General features: G+C 52.8%; 1 protein-coding gene across 1 annotated transcript in view; it reads left to right on the forward strand.

The window, feature by feature from the left end:
* Positions 1 to 17,811, forward strand: part of CDC45 (cell division cycle 45) — a 28,034-nt gene that overhangs the window by 2,269 nt on the left and 7,954 nt on the right. Inside the window, exons 4-13 of the mRNA XM_041003516.1 lie at positions 541 to 678; positions 1,815 to 1,967; positions 5,583 to 5,638; positions 5,812 to 5,860; positions 10,148 to 10,209; positions 10,860 to 10,910; positions 11,805 to 11,924; positions 12,638 to 12,769; positions 12,973 to 13,071; positions 13,648 to 13,809. Coding sequence (XP_040859450.1) covers positions 541 to 678; positions 1,815 to 1,967; positions 5,583 to 5,638; positions 5,812 to 5,860; positions 10,148 to 10,209; positions 10,860 to 10,910; positions 11,805 to 11,924; positions 12,638 to 12,769; positions 12,973 to 13,071; positions 13,648 to 13,809 — 1,022 coding nt within the window. The remainder of the gene's footprint in view (positions 1 to 540; positions 679 to 1,814; positions 1,968 to 5,582; positions 5,639 to 5,811; positions 5,861 to 10,147; positions 10,210 to 10,859; positions 10,911 to 11,804; positions 11,925 to 12,637; positions 12,770 to 12,972; positions 13,072 to 13,647; positions 13,810 to 17,811) is intronic.

Consider the following 17,811-nt stretch of genomic DNA (forward strand, 5'->3'; position numbering starts at 1 on the left):
CAAGGCCGGAAAAGATGCCTCTCCCCTTGGTTCTTTCTTCTTTCCTGTGCTGTGCTCTTCCGTCTCTCTCTCTGCTCTATTCTTTGTCCACCCCCCCTCCTTTCTGCCCTGCTCTCATCTTCTCCCTAACCCACGCTATGATTCTCGCTGAAATACAGACTTCTCACGTGGCTCTCTTGATCTGTCGGCAGCTTGGGTTTGTGGGTAAAAGCTAACAGCTAGGATCTCTGCTACTTTTACGTCAGCTGGGACACAGTGGGCCTCACAGCGTGGGGCTGGGGGGCTGGGGAGCGTGGACCAGCATCCCTGGAGTCTCTGGAACCGTGTTGGCAGGGGTGACATCTCTGCCTAGGGTTCCTGTTGTCATGAGGGGCCTGGGCCAATTCAGTGTGCATAAGGAACAGACGCTCGATGTACCACTGTATGATCAAGATCTTTTTGAACTTGTCAGCGCGAGCCTCGGGCTGAGGGTGGCCGGGGCCGGGGGCCTCCTCGCTGTTTACTTGGAGAGTAACTTGGGCACTGCCGTCTTTCTTTCAGTTCCGTTATTTTATCCTTATAAACTGCGGCGCCAACGCAGACCTGCTGGATATCCTGCAGCCAGACGAACACTCTGTATTCTTCGTGTGTGACAGCCACAGACCTATCAATGTCATCAACGTGTACAATGACACCCAGGTACTGAGGCCTTCTAGGGGCCTCTCCCCTCTCCAGTTCGCTCCCCCTCTACCCGCCCATGCCCCTTGCTGCTCCATACCCTCTTCTACCCAGCCCTCCGAGGCCGGTTCTCCAAGGGGGAGCAAGCTGAACCCCAAAGTTTGGCCTTTCCTATCGGAGCTGACAGATAAGGCACCTTGTCCTTGGAGATGCTTGGGATCCACTTCTAGAATTTGCTTGCCCTGGAGCCTTTAAAAGGACTGCACTTCTTGGAAGCCCTGAGCCGTGAGCATGCCCACCCTAGCCCCGAGCAGTGCCCCCCCAGCATTCTATGCCTCCGTCTTCTCCCACCCCTGCATGCCTGGCCCTGCCAGGCTCACAGGAGGAGCTTCTGCAAGAGACACCAACCTGCCGTGGCTTCCAGAAGCAGCTGTGTTCACTTACTGCGTTCCAGCTTCTCTCGGTTCATTTTTTTTTTTTTTTCTGTGACTGTAATACAATAGTTCAGGCTGGGTCCCTTTATTTTTTTTTAAGACCCCCCTCCCCCTCCCTCCAAAGTTGGGTCCTTTATGAAGAAAAGAGGTCTTGGGGCACAGTTCTGGAAACTTCTGCCAGAGGGCAACACTGACATCTGCCGAGCTCTGGTGAGGCCCAGGGTGTGTGGCATCCCAGTGGCAGAAACACGTGTGATAGAGAGAGAGAGAGGTGCCCTGTGGTGGAATAGGAAGCCAGAGAGAGCGCCTAGAAAGCCCAGCTCCCACAGGAATAACCTCTTCTCGCGAGAACTCATCTGTTCTCGTGAGACCTGACCTGTCTGTGAGGGGCGGAACCCCCCCAAGGCCTAGATAGCATCCACTAGGCTCCCACCACCCAAGCACCAGGCTAGAAATTAAGCTTCCAGCATGGGAACCTTCGGGGAGCCAACGGCACAATCTCCAGGTCAGAGGGCACACTATGAGTTGGGATTCTAGATGCTTCTTCAAAGGCTGCTTCGATTGTCTTCATCGATGCCAGCCGTAGGGTGTGAGCCCAGCACCTCACTGAGCAGTGAGGGGAACAAGCCCACACCTGAGGAGGGTGGCTTCTTCAGCAGGAGGCTGCAGAGCGCTTGGAGGCGAAAAGGCTTGCGACTCGATTGCTTTTTTTTTCTCACACAGATCAAGTTGCTCATTAAGCAAGATGATGACCTCGAAGTGCCCGCCTACGAGGAAATCTTTAGGGATGATGAAGAGGATGAGGAGCACTCGGGGGAGGACAGCGACGACCAAGGGGCAGAAGAACCTTCTGGAAAGCGCTTGCGCTTAGAGGAGGTGGGTGGAGCCTCTGCTGACATCCCGAGGTCAGAGGTCAGCCATGGTGCCTGCTGGGAGTCTGGCAGGTGCAGCTGCTGACCTTACCTTAGACTCTGCTGCCCCTTCGCAGTGTGGCCCCTGACAGGTGGCTGGAGCCCTCTGAGCTGTGGTTTCCTTGTTTCTGTGGTAGGGTTCCGCTGACTGCAGTGACGTTCCGGCTGGTGGGGGATCCCCGCTACACAGGATCCCCGACTTAGGGCGGTAGGGTTGTTTGGGTTCATAGTTTTGGAGGTCTTCACTCCAAGCCCCCCCACTTGGTATGTCTCCCACTTGCTTCTGCCTCTAGCAACAGCTTTCCTGCTGGCAGTCAGTGCCCCTTGGCGAAAGGAACGTGCGTCTGTGTCTGTGTAGTCTCAGGCAAGGCTACCAATTTTATTCCTGGGGTCTCCACTCTAATAACCCAGTCCAACCTGGTCACTTCCTAAGATGGCCTTCCCTCAGCCACCATAATTGGATTAAGTATCGGCCCTTTTCATGTCATGAATTTAAGAACTTGGGGAATCAGATCTTTAACACATCGGCTTTTGGGGTTCTTTCAGTACCCAAACTGGCATCCAAACCCTAGCAGCTAAGTAGCAGGCATTAAAAAAAAATTATTTTTATTGGACCGTCAGATTTACAGAGAGAAGGAGAGATAGAAAGATCTTCCATCCGTTGGTTCACTCTCCAAGTGGATGCAGTGGTCAGAACTGAGCCAGTCCGAAACCTGGAGCCAGTAGCTTCTTCCGGGTCTCCCACACGGTTACAGGGTCCCAAGGCTTTAGGCCGTCCTCTACTGCTTTCCCAGACCGTTAGCAGGGAGCTGGATGGAAAGCGGGGCTGGTGGGATTAGAACCGGCGTCCATATGGGATCCCAGCGTGTGCAAGACGAGGACTTCAGCCACTAGACTACCGCCCTGAGCTACTAGGCTACCGTGCCTTATCTGAAAGGCAGTTATAAAGGTCTTCTATATGAAGATTCACTCCCCAAATGGCTGCAATAGCCAGATCTGGGCTGGTCTGGAGCCAGGAGCCAGGAGCTTCTTCTGGGTCTCCCACGCGGCTGAAGGAGTCGAAGCTCTTGAGGCATCCTCCGCTGCTTTTCCTGGCACAGCGAAGGAAGTGGACTGAAGTGCGGAAGAGTCTTCAAATCTGTGCCCATACGGCATGCCAGCGTTGCAGGCTATTGCTTAACCCTGTATATCAGAGTGCATTTTTTAAGGGCTATAGAAAAAGAATAAACATGTAGAAATAGCTATAAACAATAAACATATAGAAATAGATATAGGAATAAACAATAAAATAGCACAAGCCTCCTCTTTTCCATTCCCCTCCAGCATTCCTCACTGTGGAATCAGAGAAGCTGTAGGAACTCAGCTTGTCCAGTAGAGGGGGCTTGTCCAGTGCTAAGGCTTCTGTTAGATGCAGTTAGGAGCAGGAGGTGGTTTTTCCTCTATTGCCAGGGCTGTGTTTATTCCAGCGTTTAGAATTCCCAGTGTACAAAAATAATAATAATAAAAGAAAAGAAAAAGAATTCCCGGTGTAGCAGCTGTGCCCTCTGCTGATCCTTGGGTGTGCAACCTGGAAGCTTTTTTTGGGGTAGGCCTTTGGCCTAGCGGCTAAGGCCCCTGCACCCCACGTTGGAGTGCTTGGGTTTGATTCCCAGCTCCGCTTCTTCACTCCAGCTTCCAGGTGAAGTGGATCCCGGGGAGGCAGCAGCTGAAAGCTCGAGTGTTTGTGTCCCTGCCCATCACACATGAGACCTGGCTTCTGGCTTCTGGCTTCTGGCTTCTGGCTTCTGGCTTCGGCCTGGCCCAGTCCCGGCTGTTGGGAGAAAGTGGGAAGTGAAGCGACCAATGAGAGAGCCAGGACTACGACCCCAGGCGAGGTCTCTCCTTTGCACACGGCAGCTGTGGCTCGCAGCATGAACGGTCCAGTCCCCACGGGACGGCTGTCTTTGACTCCTCTGGCCATCCTGGGGGTCCTCGGGGCGTGCTCTAGCCACAGGCAGAAGGGACAGGACTCCACCATGCACTGTGTGGGTGCGGAGAGGGTCCCAGAAATCTCAAACTGTGGAGGCGTTCTTCGTAAAATTTCATGGAGCTTCATTTCCACACCGGCTATGCAGCTGGATGAGATGGACAAACAAAATCTGTCGCCACCCCTGCCATCATAAGAGAACTGTTCCATGCATGCCAAGGGCTCCTTCATGGCAGTATATATACATATATATATCACTTAGATACTTTGCTGGTTTCCTGCAGTGGCAACACAGTATCATCTCATCAGAACATTGACACTGAGAGAGTCGGCCTTTCTGCATAGGATAGCTCTTGTCCCCATTTTCTAGCCACACCCAGCTTCCTTCCCGAGCTCCTAGCAACCACTAAAGATCTCGATTTTTCCAGTTTTGTCATTTCAATGATGTTATGCAGGTGGAAAATGGAATTGGCTTTTCTTCACGCATGGTAAATCCCCAGGTGATTCATCCAGGTTGTTGCATATGTAAATAGTTCAGTTTTCCTCCAAGGAGCTTGATGCGCTTTGCAGTGAGACACATTCTATGTGTATTTCATACTTGCATAGAATTATATAGATGTCACTTATTTCTGTACTGACGGTGAACTCAGGGGTAACAAAAGTCAAAGTAAAAAAATACAAACTAAATATAAAACGAAAAATTACAGGCCTGATGCAGTAGCCTAGCGGCTAAAGTCCTTGTCTTGTATCCGCTGTGATCCCATATGGGTACTGGTTTATGTTCTGGTTCCCAACCAGCTACCTGCTTGTGGCCTGGGAAGGCAGTCAAGGACGGCCCAAAGCCTTGGGATCCTGTACCGATCTGGTAGACCCAAGCTCCTGGCTTCTGGCTTCAGATCAGCACAGCTCCAGCCATTGTGGCCACTTGGAGAATGAATCATCGGATGGAAGATCTTCCTCTCTGTCTTTCCGCCTCTTTGTATATCTGACTTTCCAATAAAAATAAATAAATCTTTAAATAAAAAAAAACTGGAAATTACGATCACTCAGAAAAAGGGGGATGTAGTATGTTATTGATAGAGTGTTCTGGAAATGTCAGTTATATACTTCTAGCTTACACTGTTCATCTTCTGCTTGTTCCTTTAAAAAAGTAATTATTTGAAAGGCAAAGTTAAGAAAGGGAGAAATAGATATCTTTCATCTGCCGGTTCACTTCCCAGATGACCACATGGTCAGGGCTGGCCCAGGTCAAAACCAGCAGCCTGGAACTCGGTCAGATTTTCCTACAAGGGTGGCAGAGGCCCAAGCACTCTCAGGTCCATTAGCAGGGAGCTGGATTGGAAGTGGAACAGTTAGGACTTGAACTTGACACCTGTATGGGAGGCTGGCAATGCCAGTGGCAGGACCACTCCTCCTGTCTGCAGTGTCCCTCAGCGGCGGCCAGCAGAGGTTCTGGCTGTCCTTGGTTTCAGCTCCTTTTCCAGGAGCAGGTGCACCTAGGACATGTGAATGATGTGTGTTCTCCCTCAGGTTCTGCCCAGCTGGAGCTTTCTTGGGCTGTGGGGATAATTTCTGGAGTGTTTGTCATCCTTCTGTTCTCTGTCCCTGTCGCAGGAGATAATAGAGCGAACTACGAAGAGGAGGCAGCGGAGAGAATGGGAGGCCCGGAGGTGAGTCTGTCCACCAGGACATGAACTGGTGTCCATATGGGATGCTGGGGCTTGCAGGTGGAAGATTAGGCAATTGAGCCATCTCACCGGCCCCCGAATGCAGCATCTTCCCCAGTGTTTGACTTCCTGGGCTGTTGCCTGCTGCTGAAGACCCTTGCTGTGTGTCATTCCAGGAGAGACATCCTCTTCGACTACGAGCAGTATGAATATCACGGGACATCAGTAAGTACGAGTGGGTATGAGTCACACGCAGTTCTGACTGCAGGGGTCAGTGGCCCAGGGCAGAAGGGAGCATGGGCTTTCAGCGTTTAAATTTCCTTTTTTTTTTTTAAGATTTACTTATTAGAGAGAATGACAAAGAATGGCAAAGAGAGATAGTCCACCTGCTGGTTCACCTTCCCAATGACCGTAACAGCCAGGGACGGGCCAAGCCAGAGCCTAGATCCTGGAAATCCACCCAGGTCTCCCACGCGGGTGCAGGAACCCCAGCACTTGGGCTGCCTTCCTCTGCTTTCCTGAGCGCATTAGCTGGGAGCTGGATTGGAAGTGGAGCATCCTGTATGGGATGCCGATGCTGCAAGCAGTGGCTTAACCTGCCGCCCCCTGGCCCGAGCCCCATGGAGTTGGGAGCACACAAACAGTTGTTTCCAGTCTGGGCTCTCCAGCCTTCTGCACTGTGACCTTTGGGCCTAGGACCTAGACCTGTGAGCCCCGACTTCCCAGTGTCCTTTGACTATGACCTTTGACAGCTCATCCTTCAGTCTTCTCTGCTCAGCCCTGGTGAATGGAACATTCCAGGCAGTGGCTGGGGAGGGTGCTGAGCTGCCGCAGGGATGTTTGTCTCAGGACTGGGCAGGGTGTGCCCCTGGACGTGCTGCTGGGCCTGGACGAGGCTCAGCAGAGATGGCTAAGGGGACCGGTATCATCTTAGCTTTCTGAAGAAAAGTCTTATTTGGCTTGAAGTGTAAACTCTGGTGGTTGAGGGCAGGGGCCCTGATTCAGCTCCTGGGGAGGCCCAAAGTGCAGAAAGTAAGCCTTGGCTGGCGTGCGTGCAGGAAGCAGAGGGAAAGGGAGGGTCTAGGCTCAGTTTACTTTTTCTTTTTTAAGGATTTACTTATTTTTACTTGAAATGCAGATTTATATAGAGGAAGGAACAGAGTCTTCCACCTTTGGCTCACTCCCCCAAAGGCCACACTAGCTGGAGCTGGGCTGGGCTGAAGGCAGGAGTCAGGAGCTCCCTCTGGGTCTCCCACGCGGGTGCAGGGGCCCAGGCACTCGGGTTATCTTCCTCGGCCTCCCACGCCATGAGCAGGGAGCGGGATGGGAAGTAGATCGGGGCCCAGTACAGTGGTGTGTTGGATTAATCTTCCTGCAGCGTCAGCATCCCGTACAGGCGCTGGTTAGAGTCCTGGCCGCCCCACTTCTGCTCCAGCTCCCTGTTTACGGCCTAGAACGGCAGTGGAAGATGGCCCATGTCCTAGAGACCCAGGAAAAGCTCTTGGCTCCTGGCTGCAGATCAGTTTAGCTCCAGCCATGATAGCCATCTGGAGAGAGAGCCAGCAGGTGGAAGATCCGTTCCTCTCTCTTTCCTTCCCTTTATAACTGTCTCCCAAGTAGAAATGGATAAATCTTTAAAAAGTATATCAAGCAGAACAGCCAAGACTGGAATGGTCACGCCTATGGGTTGCTGGCACTGAAGGTGGTTGCTTCAGCCAGCACCGGCCTCTAGGCTCACATTTTTAAAGGTTTATCCATGTTTATTTGAAAGGCAGATTTACAGAGAAAAGGAGAGAGAGAGAGAGAGAGAGAGAGATCTTCCATCCACTGGTTCACTCCCCAAGTGGCTACAAAAGCCAGAACTGAACAGGTAGAAAGCCAGGTGGCTCCTCCAGGCTGGCTTTGAACCATCCTCTGCGCCCTTCTTAGACCACAGACAGGGATCTGGGTTGTAAGTGGAGTGGCCAGGATTTGAACTGGCCTCTTTTTTTTTTTTTTTTTTTTTTTTAAGATTTATTCACTTTTAGGGCCCAGCACAGTGGCGCAAGTGGTTAAGGTCCTCGCCTTGCAAGCCCGGGATCCCATATGGGCGCCGGTTCTATCCCGGCAACCCCGCTTCCCTTCCAACTCCCTGCCTGTGGCCTGGGAAAGCAGTCGAGGACGGCCCAAAGCTTTGGGACCCTGCACCCGTGTGGGAGACCCGGAAGAGGCTCCTGGCTTCAGATCGGCATAGTATCGGCCGTTGCGCTCACTTAGGGAGTGAGTCATTGGACAGAAGATCTTCCTCTCTGCCTCTCCTCTCTGTATATCCGTCTTTCCAATTTAAAAAAAAAGGATTTATTCACTTTTAAATTGGAAAGTCAGATTTTACAGAGAGGAGGAGAAACAGAGAGGAAGATATTTCATCTGATGATTCACTGCCCAAATGGCTCCAGCAATGGCTGGAGCTGAGCTGATCTGAAGCCAGGAGCCAGTAGCTTCTTCTGGGTCTCCAACGCGGGTGCAGGGTCCCAAGGCTTTGGGCCATCCTCGACTGTTTTCCCAGGCCACAAGCAGGGAGCTGGATGGGAAATGGGGCTGGTGGGATTAGAACTGGCACTCATATGGGATTCCGGTATGTGCAAGGTGAGGACTTTAGCCACTAGGCTACTGCATCAGGCTCTAGGCTCTTTTTTTTTTAAACTGGTGAAACACATTGTTTTTTGTTTGTTTGTTTTTTAATTAATTTTATTGCATCATGTGATACAATGTTAAAGGCACTGGGAGTATTTACCAAGCATAAAGTCCAGCGTCTTATTATCCCAGTGGGTTCAACAATTTCTTGGTGAGACCATCTCTGGTCTGAAGGTAAAGCTGGCAAAGTCTCATCCCAACCAATTAGAAGCTCCGACATAACATCAACAACCATTTACAACCTTATGGCATTAACTGACATGGTATTGATTAACAGTATGTTAATAGGAAAATGCGGGTTCTTACTTAACTACATCCTGTGACTTCTTCATAGACATTTCAATTTTTAGTCTGTATTCTAGGCTCACTCTTTATAGAACTTTTTTTTTTAATTGGAAAGTCAGATATACAGAGAGGAGGAGAGGCAGAGAGGAAGATCTGCTGTCCAATGACTCCCCAAGTGACTGCACTGGCTGGAGCTGAGCCAATCCGAAGCCAGGAGCCAGGAGCTTCTTCCAGGACTCCCATACGGGTACAGAGTTCCAAGGTTTTTGGCCATCCTTGACTGCTTTCCTAGGCCACTAGCAGGGAGCTGGATGGAAAGTGGGACCGTCAAGACACAAACTAGGAACCCACATGGGATCCTGGTACGTACAAAGGCGAGGAATTCAGCCACTAGGCTACCCCGCCGGGCCCTATAGAACAATTTTTTAAGGAGATCAGCCATCATTCATTGCAAGAACCCCAGATGACCTGAGGATCTCCCCACCCCCACACTGGGCTCCACCTCCGATTACCTACAGAAATCAGCCATGTGGCACAGCATGTTAGCTACCACCTGTGATGCCAGCATCTTGTACTGGAGTACCAGTTGGAGTCCCAGCTGAAATGTTCCCTATCCAGCTCCCTGTTTATATTCCTGGGAAGGCTGAACAGGATGAGCGAAGTGCTGGGGGACCACGACCAGATGGAGGTCCTGGCTCCTGGCTTCAGCTTGGCCCAGCCCAGCCATTGTAGCCATTTGGGAAATGAACCATTGGGTGGAAGCGATAAGTCTCTTATTTGTAACCCTGCTTTCCAAGTTAATAAATAAATCTTTAAAAAAGGGAAAAAAAAAAAAACAAATTTCCTTACATCTCCCAGCTGTGTCCCCTGGGAACCTGGACTGGAACTGGCCACCCACACTATAGCAAGGTTACAGATACTAAGCCCCCTCACAGAACCTTCTCCCACCAAACCCAGACCCTCTACTCACCTGGGAGAGTCCTCTCCGAAAAATTGTCCTCACAGAGGGTCTTGGGTCCCCCTCCCTCCTTGGACCAGGGCCCAGACTTCCCAGGAACATCTTTGAGGCTACCAGCCAGGCAGGAGAAGTGCAGCTAGGCCCAGGGGCTGACCGGGTCTGCTGGCCTTCAGGCATCAGGCATCGGTGCCTGCCTGGGGTGCAAGTCCCTGCCCAGTGCTGGCCGGAGCTGCCTCCCTCCACACCACAGGTAGCAGTGACTTCTGCCAGCCGAGAAATGCGTGGTGGTCAGCTGAGCTGCTCCCAGCCCTTCTTCCCTGCAGTCTGGTATACACCTGTTCCCCGTGCCTGGCGGGAACCCGCTTAGGTGCCTCAGCTGGGAAGAGCCCCATCCCTGCAGTGGCTTTGCTAGGGCAGCCCCCTGTCCACTGGCATCCAGCCCCGCCCCGCAGGGGCTCCACCCGGGAAGCTCCGCCCACTGGCATCCAGCCCCGCCCCTCAGAGGTTCCACCCAAGGAAGCTCCGCCCACTGCCATCCAGCCCCATGCTTGCTGTTGACGCTGCTTCCTTTCTCAGGCTTCTCTGCTTCCTTGCAGTCGGCCATGGTGATGTTCGACCTGGCATGGACAATGTCCAAGGACCTGAACGACATGTTATGGTACGTAGTCCGGGGAGGCCTGTGTGGGGAATCAGTGCCTATGGCGAGAGCTCCTGACCTCATCCGCATCAGGGAGTATTTGGGGTTACGCATTCACTGGGAACTTGTGCACTCCCAGGCCTTCTTCCCATCTGGGAGACCCTAAGGATTTCATCCAAAATCAGAACAGAGGGCCTGAGGGTGCAGCTGGGGAGCAACCCTCATGCAGAAGGAGCTTGAGTTTTGGAGGCAGTCTCTTCTCCGAGTCTGCGGTGCAGGCTGCGGGCAGGGCTTAGGAGAGACAGAATCTGGCCTGGTTGCACTGCCTCGCCTTCTGCTGGGGTCCCAGATCTTCGAGTTTGCTGCCTGCCACGTGCCCTCTGCTGCTGATGGCCGTAACAGAGGCTTAGCGTGATCTGCATTCGAGTGCCTGGGCCTGGTGCAGAGCCACACAGGCCCAGGGACACACTCGTCACCCTGCTGTCAGAAGTCAGCCCTCTGTTTGTCCACCTTAAGGTGGGAGGCCCCCTGTCAGAAAGCAGGCCGGGGTCTCACCGTGTTGGTAGGATGCTCTTGGAGAATGGAGCCTGGGCCCGTGGGTGCTGATACTTCTCCCCTTACCATAGTGCCTGTGGGCTAGGGCCAGACTCCACTGCCTTCTCTCCTTCCAGGTGGGCCATCGTGGGACTAACAGACCAGTGGGTGCAAGACAAGATCACACAGTAAGGATACGCTGCCTCACTTCCTATGACCGGCTCCATGCTGTGGCCATGTGCAGGGTTCCCAAGCTTACAGTACAGAGATGGGCAGCTTCTCAACGGGGGTCCCAGAGAGAAGGAGTTAGGGAGCTGTCACACAGGAAAGGCTTAGCATTAGATGGAGCCCTGGAAGAGTGTGGCCTGGGCTGGCCTCGGCCTCTACTCTGACGTGCCCTCCAGGTGGCACCAGCGAGCAAAGGACGGTGCTCCTCCGTTCTCTGCCGGAGTAAGGCTGGCTCAGGCAGGCACTGAGATGTGGCCCAGGCAAGGTGCAGGACCTGGGGGAGAACAAGAGGAGGTGTCCAACCAAGCAAAGGCCCTGGCTGCTCTGCCAGGGAGTGGGAGTGGGAGTGGGTCTCAGAAACAAGGGAAGGCCCGCTTGGATGGGGTAGGAGCTGGTCTGAGGTGTAGTGACCTTTGGCTCCTGCAGTGGGGGGTTCCCCACCTGTTAGTCTCTGAACCCTGCTAATGGATGGTCCTGCTCCATCCCCTCTGGCATGAGATGGCCCCTCATGTGCACATTACCCCCGCATCCTGCCTTTTCCCACCCCAGCCCCATCTGGGCCCTGCTGCTGCCTCTGAGGGCAGGAAGGGCCGGGGCCCACCTGGGCCTAAGCAAGGTGTTCTCGAGGGTAGCATTGGGTATGTGCAAAGGGTCTAAAAGCGGCAGCCCTGGTGGGGGACGGGCAGGGAGGCTTGGCTGCCAGGCTCCTGTTTGCTCTGATTTCTTGTCACTGCTGACCTCATGAGCTGAAGAGGCTGGCTCTACAGGAGGCAGACGGGGACACAGCCTGCCCCCTGGCTGCCCTGGTGAGGGCCGGAGGCCGGCAACCCAGACCTATGGTGCCTTCTTCCCAGGATGAAGTACGTGACCGACGTTGGCATCCTACAGCGTCACGTGTCCCGGCACAACCACCGCAACGAGGATGAGGAGAATACCTTATCCGTGGACTGTACACGCATCTCCTTCGAGTATGAGTATCCTCGCCCTGGGGGCCTGACGGGGCCTCTGCAGGAGGCACCAGCCCCCATCTTCAGGGTGCTTTGCCGTCTGAGGGTGCCCCGGCTTTGTCATCCCTCAGGGAGTGTGGCCTGTATTGCGCTGGGCATTGTCCTCTGGATGGTTACAGGGCTGTGCGTCTGGGCCCTGGGGAAGCCACTGAGAGTCAAGGCGGGGGCCAGCCCAGAGGCCCGTGAGTCAAGAGAAAGTGGTGGCAGTGAGGGTAGCCAGACGAGGTATCCAGAGGACCCACACAACAGTGGGGAATACACAGGGCTGGTCTGAGTTGGGGGGTACCTTTACTCACACACACAGAGTGCTGTGCACAGTGCAGTGTGAGAAGGGGGCCACTGGGGACAGCCCATGGCAGTAGGGATGGGTGACAAGGGAAGGCTGGGCCGAGCAGAGCAGGAAGTGCAGGGAGGACAGGGGACCGGCCACCACTGGTGACCACAGGACACGGCTCTGCAGAATCTTGGTCAGCGTCCAGTACTTCACTGGCCTCCTGCAGCAAGTCAGGTGGAACTTAGAAGAGCTCTGAGCCCTGCTTGTCCAGACAGGCCCCCTACAGGCAGGTCCCAGCAAGGAGGAAGGGTTCCACAGGTACTGTTGGACACTGCCAAAGTCATGGGTCACCACGCAGCATGGCGTGGGCATCAGGCTCCATGTGTGCTCCTTGACCTCGGCCCAGCCTCCGCCTAGCCCTCTATCAGCACTGGTCCCTGCACGACAGCCTGTGTAACACGAGCTACACTGCGGCCAGGTTCAAGCTCTGGTCGGTGCACGGGCAGAAGAAGCTCCAGGAGTTCCTGGCAGACATGGGGTGAGTGCCAGCCGCCATCAGCAGTTCCCCATCCCCCAGCCTGGGCCGTCCCTGGCACAGGTGTGTCTGCTCCCCTGCATGGCGTCTACATGCATGCATGGATTGTGTTGCCTGGCCCAGGGCGCCCCTCGCCCCAGCTTTTTCCCCTCCCTGCTGGCAGTGCCACTGCATCTCACCCAGGCACGTGGGCCTGCTTTCTCCAGACTTCCTCTGAAACAAGTGAAGCAGAAGTTTCACTCCATGGACATGGCCTTGAAGGAGAATTTACGAGAAATGATCGAAGAGTCTGCAAATAAATTTGGGTAAACACTTTTTTTTTCCCCCCTTTCTGGATTAACCTTGAAGACGAGGCTACTGCTTTAGTTTCATTCCTAAAATAAAACAAAGCAAAACAAAACTCACACGCCAAAGATGTACAAATGAGCATGACCTGAGTCTACACATTCCTAAAGTTCTGCATTCTTGAGTTAAAAATGGGCTTTAGTAAAGGGCCTGTGAACTTAGGATTCCTAAAACCCAAGGCTGATCCAGCCTGTGTTTCATGGGAGACGGGCAAAGGACCACCAGGGTCAGGGTCGGGTCAGGTGACCCTTGCCTCGTCAGGTCCTTGGTCACTTTGAAGGCCCCTGTGTGTCAGGCTGCACCTGCCCCTGCCAGTGGGCCTGACTGGCGTGTAGGGAGGGAGCCTGCACATGCGTGGAGCCCAGTGGAGCCTCTGCAGATAAGGCAGCTACAGGGCTGGCATGTCCTGGTGTTCCAACCTGCCCTGGCTAGGGTCTGTGAGGGGTGGCAGGGCATCTGCTGGCCCGGCCTGGCCTGGCTGTAGGAGCTCTCCCACAACACTAGGGTGACAGCTGTATCTCTTCCCTCCGTGACAGGATGAAGGACATGCGTGTACAGACCTTCAGCATCCACTTTGGGTTCAAACACAAGTTCTTGGCCAGTGACGTGGTCTTTGCCACCATGTCTCTGATGGAGAGCCCCGAGAAGGATGGCTCGGGGACGGATCACTTCATCCAGGCCCTGGACAGTCTCTCCAGGTAGTGTGTTATGACCGTGGGTGGCTGCCCATTTCAGAGGCTGCCTCCAGTCCTCAGCCTCACCCTGCCAGTGGTGGGGACCCCAGAGTGTGAGAGTGACAGTTACATGGACACTAAAACATGACACTGCCTGGTGTCAGTGTTCTGGTGGCATAGTACATAAAATCACTACCTACGACGCTGGCACTCCCTACGGATGCTAGTTCAGGTCCTGGATGCTCCACTTCCAATCCAGCTTCCTGCTAATGTGCCTGGGAAAGCAGGGGGAGATAATGATTGAAGTACTTGGGCCCCTGACTCCTGGCCTGGCCCAGCCCCGGCCAGGGTGAGAATCAGCAGGCGGAAGATTCTCTCTGTAACTCTGCCTTTCAAATAAATCTTTTTTTAAAAAAGTAAAACAACAAAAACCCACACAGAAAGCTTCTGGACACAACACACACACATGACACTGCCATTCCTCGGGGTCTGTCACCTCCTGAGTCCTGTCATCTCTCTTTTCTTAGATTTGAGAGACCAAGATCTCCCATCTTCTGACTCACGCCCTAATGGGCCAAATGCTAGAGCCAACCCGTGTCTCCTAGGCACCCAGGTACTTGAACCGTCGCCTGCTGCAAACCTGGAACCACATAAGCAGGATGCTGGAACTGGGGCCAGACCTTGAACCCAGCCTCTGCAATGCAGGCCTGCCAAGCAGCGGCCTAACCTCCTGGCCAGACGCTCCCTCCTTGTTTTCAACTTCAGTATCTCCTAAGGCATTATTTATTGTTTATATTTTCATTCCTATAGTTCTAATCTGGTGTTCATTTCTTAATTATTTTCCTTTTAGAGCTGATTTTTTTTATCTCACTTCCTGAGATACCTAAGGGTTTTTTTTTTTTTTTTAATTTTTCTGTGTCTTTTAGTTTGTTTTAAAATAGAACCGTTTTGATCTTTTCTTGGCACATCTTTGCAGTGCCTTTCATTGTTGAGAGGGGGTTGTTCTTACTCTTTCGTCTGAAGGTCATGGAGGGGATTTGACCTTGGTGTTTGAATATGGATTCTCTTTTTAGGAAGAGGCACGAGAAGGCTTCTCCAACTCCACAGAGTTGCCACTTGTATTGCTTTTGTACAGTGGTTCACAAAACAAAAGCAAGAAAAAAGAGGGAGAGAAACCTACTTTCTGGACTTGGCTGTTCCGTGCCCAAGCACATTTGAAAAAGCTTGCATGGTATCGGCATTGCAGCAGCATAGCCAGTTCAACCTGCTGTGGGTGCTGGTTTGAGTCGCAGCTGCTCCACTCACTTCTCATCCAGCTCCCTGCGATGCGCCTGGGTAAAGCAGTGGAGGATCGCTCAAGTGCTTGCACCCCCCGCATGGGAGAGCTGGAGGAAGCTCCTGACGCCTGGCTTTGGCCTGGCCCAGCCCCATCCTGTACAGCCATTTGTACAGTGAACCAGCAGGTGAAAAACCTCTCTCTCTGACTTTCAAATAAATACATTTTATTTATTTATTTTTTTAAGATTTATCTATTTTTATTACAAAGTCAGATATACAGAGAGGAGGAGAGACAGAGAGGAAGATCTTCCATCCGATGATTCACTCCCTAAGTGAGCGCAACGGCCGGTGCTGTGCCGATCTGGAGCCAGGAACTTCCTCTAGGTCTCCCACACAGGTGCAGGATCCCAAGGCTTTGGGCTGTCCTCGACTGCTTTCCCAGGCCACAAGCAGGGAGCTGGATGGGAAGTGGAGCTGTCGGGATTAGAACTGGCTTCCATATGGGATCCTGGCGCATTCAAGGAGAGGACTTTAGCCACTAGGCCACCGCGCCGGGCTCAAATAAATATATTAAAAAACAAAAGATTTGAAAGGCAGACGGACAGGGAGAGAGATCTCCTAAATGCTGGTTCACTCCCCAAACCTCTGCAACAGCCAGGGCTGCGTGCCAGGCTTGGCCAGAAGCCTAGAACTCATTCTGGGTCTTTCACATGGGTGCCAGGAAGCCAGGTACTGACCCATCACTGGCTGCTTCCCAGGAGACCTCAGCAGGAACCTGGGTCAGAAGTCGTGGAGCTGGGGCTCCAACTAGCGCTTCAATATGGGATGTAGGCCTCCTACGTGGTGGCTTAACCTGCTCATAGACTTTATATTTCTTTAATTACATTTATTTCTAAGTATTTTGGAAAGGCAGAGTTACAGAGAGAGGATAGGCCGGGTTTTTTTTTTTTTTTTAAGATTTATTTATTTATTGGAAAGTCAGATACACAGAGAGGAGGAGAGACAGAGAGGAAGATCTTCTGTCCGATGATTCACTCCCAAGTGACCGCAACGGCCGGTACTGCACCGATCCGAAGCCAGGAGCCAGAAACCTCTTCCAGATCTCCCACACAGGTACAGGGTCCCAAAGCTTTGGGCCGTCCTCGACTGCCCTCCCAGGCCACAAGCAGGGAGCTGGATGGGAAGTGGAGTTGTCGGGATTAGAACCGGCGCCCATATGGGATCCTGGTGCGTTCAAGGTGAGGACTTTAGCCGCTAGGCCATGCCGCCGGGCCCGGATAGGCTGATACTTCCATCTATTAATTCATTCCACAAATGACTACAACAGCCAAAGCTGGGCTGATCCGAAGCCAGGAGCCAGGAGCTTCTTCCAGGTCTCCCACATGGGTGCAGGCTTATCCTCCACTGCTTTCTCAGGCCATAAGCAGGGAGCTGGAGCGGAAGTGGAGCAGCTGTGACGTGAACTGGTGCCTCTGTGGGATGCCTACACTACAGGTGAAGGATCAGTGAATGTACCAGTCTCTTGGCTTCCTCCTACCCTCCCTCCCTTCCTTTTTTAAACATTTATTTATTTTGAAAGTGCAAAAATGAGAAGGAGAAAAGAGATCTTCCATCTGTTGGTTCACTCCCCAAATGGCTGCAACTCCAGCACCGGACCAGGCCCAAGTCAGAAGGCCAGAGCTCCATCCGTGTCTCCCACAGGGGAGTTGGTAAGAGAGCTGGCCTGCAGACAGAGCAGCTGGGACTTGCCATCTCTCTCGTGTGGGATACAGAAGTCTCAGCTGGTGACTTAATCTTCCATGCCAGCACTTCACACCCAGCGCTGCAAACTGAGTTTTGTTTATTGGTTTGTATCCTGCAGCCTTGTTAACCGCGTTTATTAGTTCCTGCCTTTTATTTCTTGGTTTATAGCCCTCATTCTTGTTAACCCTGTGTCTTGGTTCTGATAGTCCTCCTCGTGGATTCCTTTCTGTGTACAGTGTCATGTCGCCTGCCAGGAGAGACGTCGTCTTTTCCTTATCCGCTCCTTTCTAGCTGCCCTGCCCTGGCTGTAGCCTGCGACAGGATCCCATTTTTGTTCTGTACCACTGTCTGATATCCTGGAGGTTTTCATTGTCCTTAGATTCCCCTGCTCCCTCTCCACTTTGTCCTACACTGATCACATTACACCAAGCTCGTGGCTGCCTGGTGGTCTGCTCCCACCTGCTCGTGTCTTAGCATTTGGTGGTGTTACCTTGTTTTCTTGCAAAAGCGGGTCCTGGGTTTTTGGTTTTTCATTCCACTTGCCCTGTCTTTCATCTAGCATTTCGGAGGAGAGCAAAAGCCACTGTCCCTGTCGTTCCATCATCCACCAGTCAGTTTTTAAGACATTATGTAGTGACTTCCTGCTATGACAAAGAATGTTTATCCACTTCCTGTCCTCCGTCTCTGTTGTTGGTACAGTCTCGTCACTGTTTTTAGTAACATCTACATCTCCCTTCAGCAATTCGTTGCCATCCTTCTTGTAGGGAAAGAAAAAGGCAGGGTGGGTGTTTGGCTTAGGGGTTGACACCGGGTAGGATGGCCACACCCACGTCAGCGTGCCTGGCCATAATTCCCGGCTGCTGTTCCCGATTGCCGTTTCCTGCTGATACGGAGGCAGCAGTGATGGTTCAAGGGCTCGGGTTCCTGCCACCCGTGTGGGAGACGTGCCCTGAGGTCCCAGCTTCACACTGCCAGCCCCTGACGTGGAAGCTAGACCAGTAGATA

The sequence above is a fragment of the Ochotona curzoniae genome, unplaced genomic scaffold (genome assembly GCF_017591425.1).
Source record: "Ochotona curzoniae isolate NIBS_2020 unplaced genomic scaffold, NIBS_Ocur_1.0 scaffold_274, whole genome shotgun sequence".
NCBI lineage: Eukaryota > Metazoa > Chordata > Mammalia > Lagomorpha > Ochotonidae > Ochotona > Ochotona curzoniae.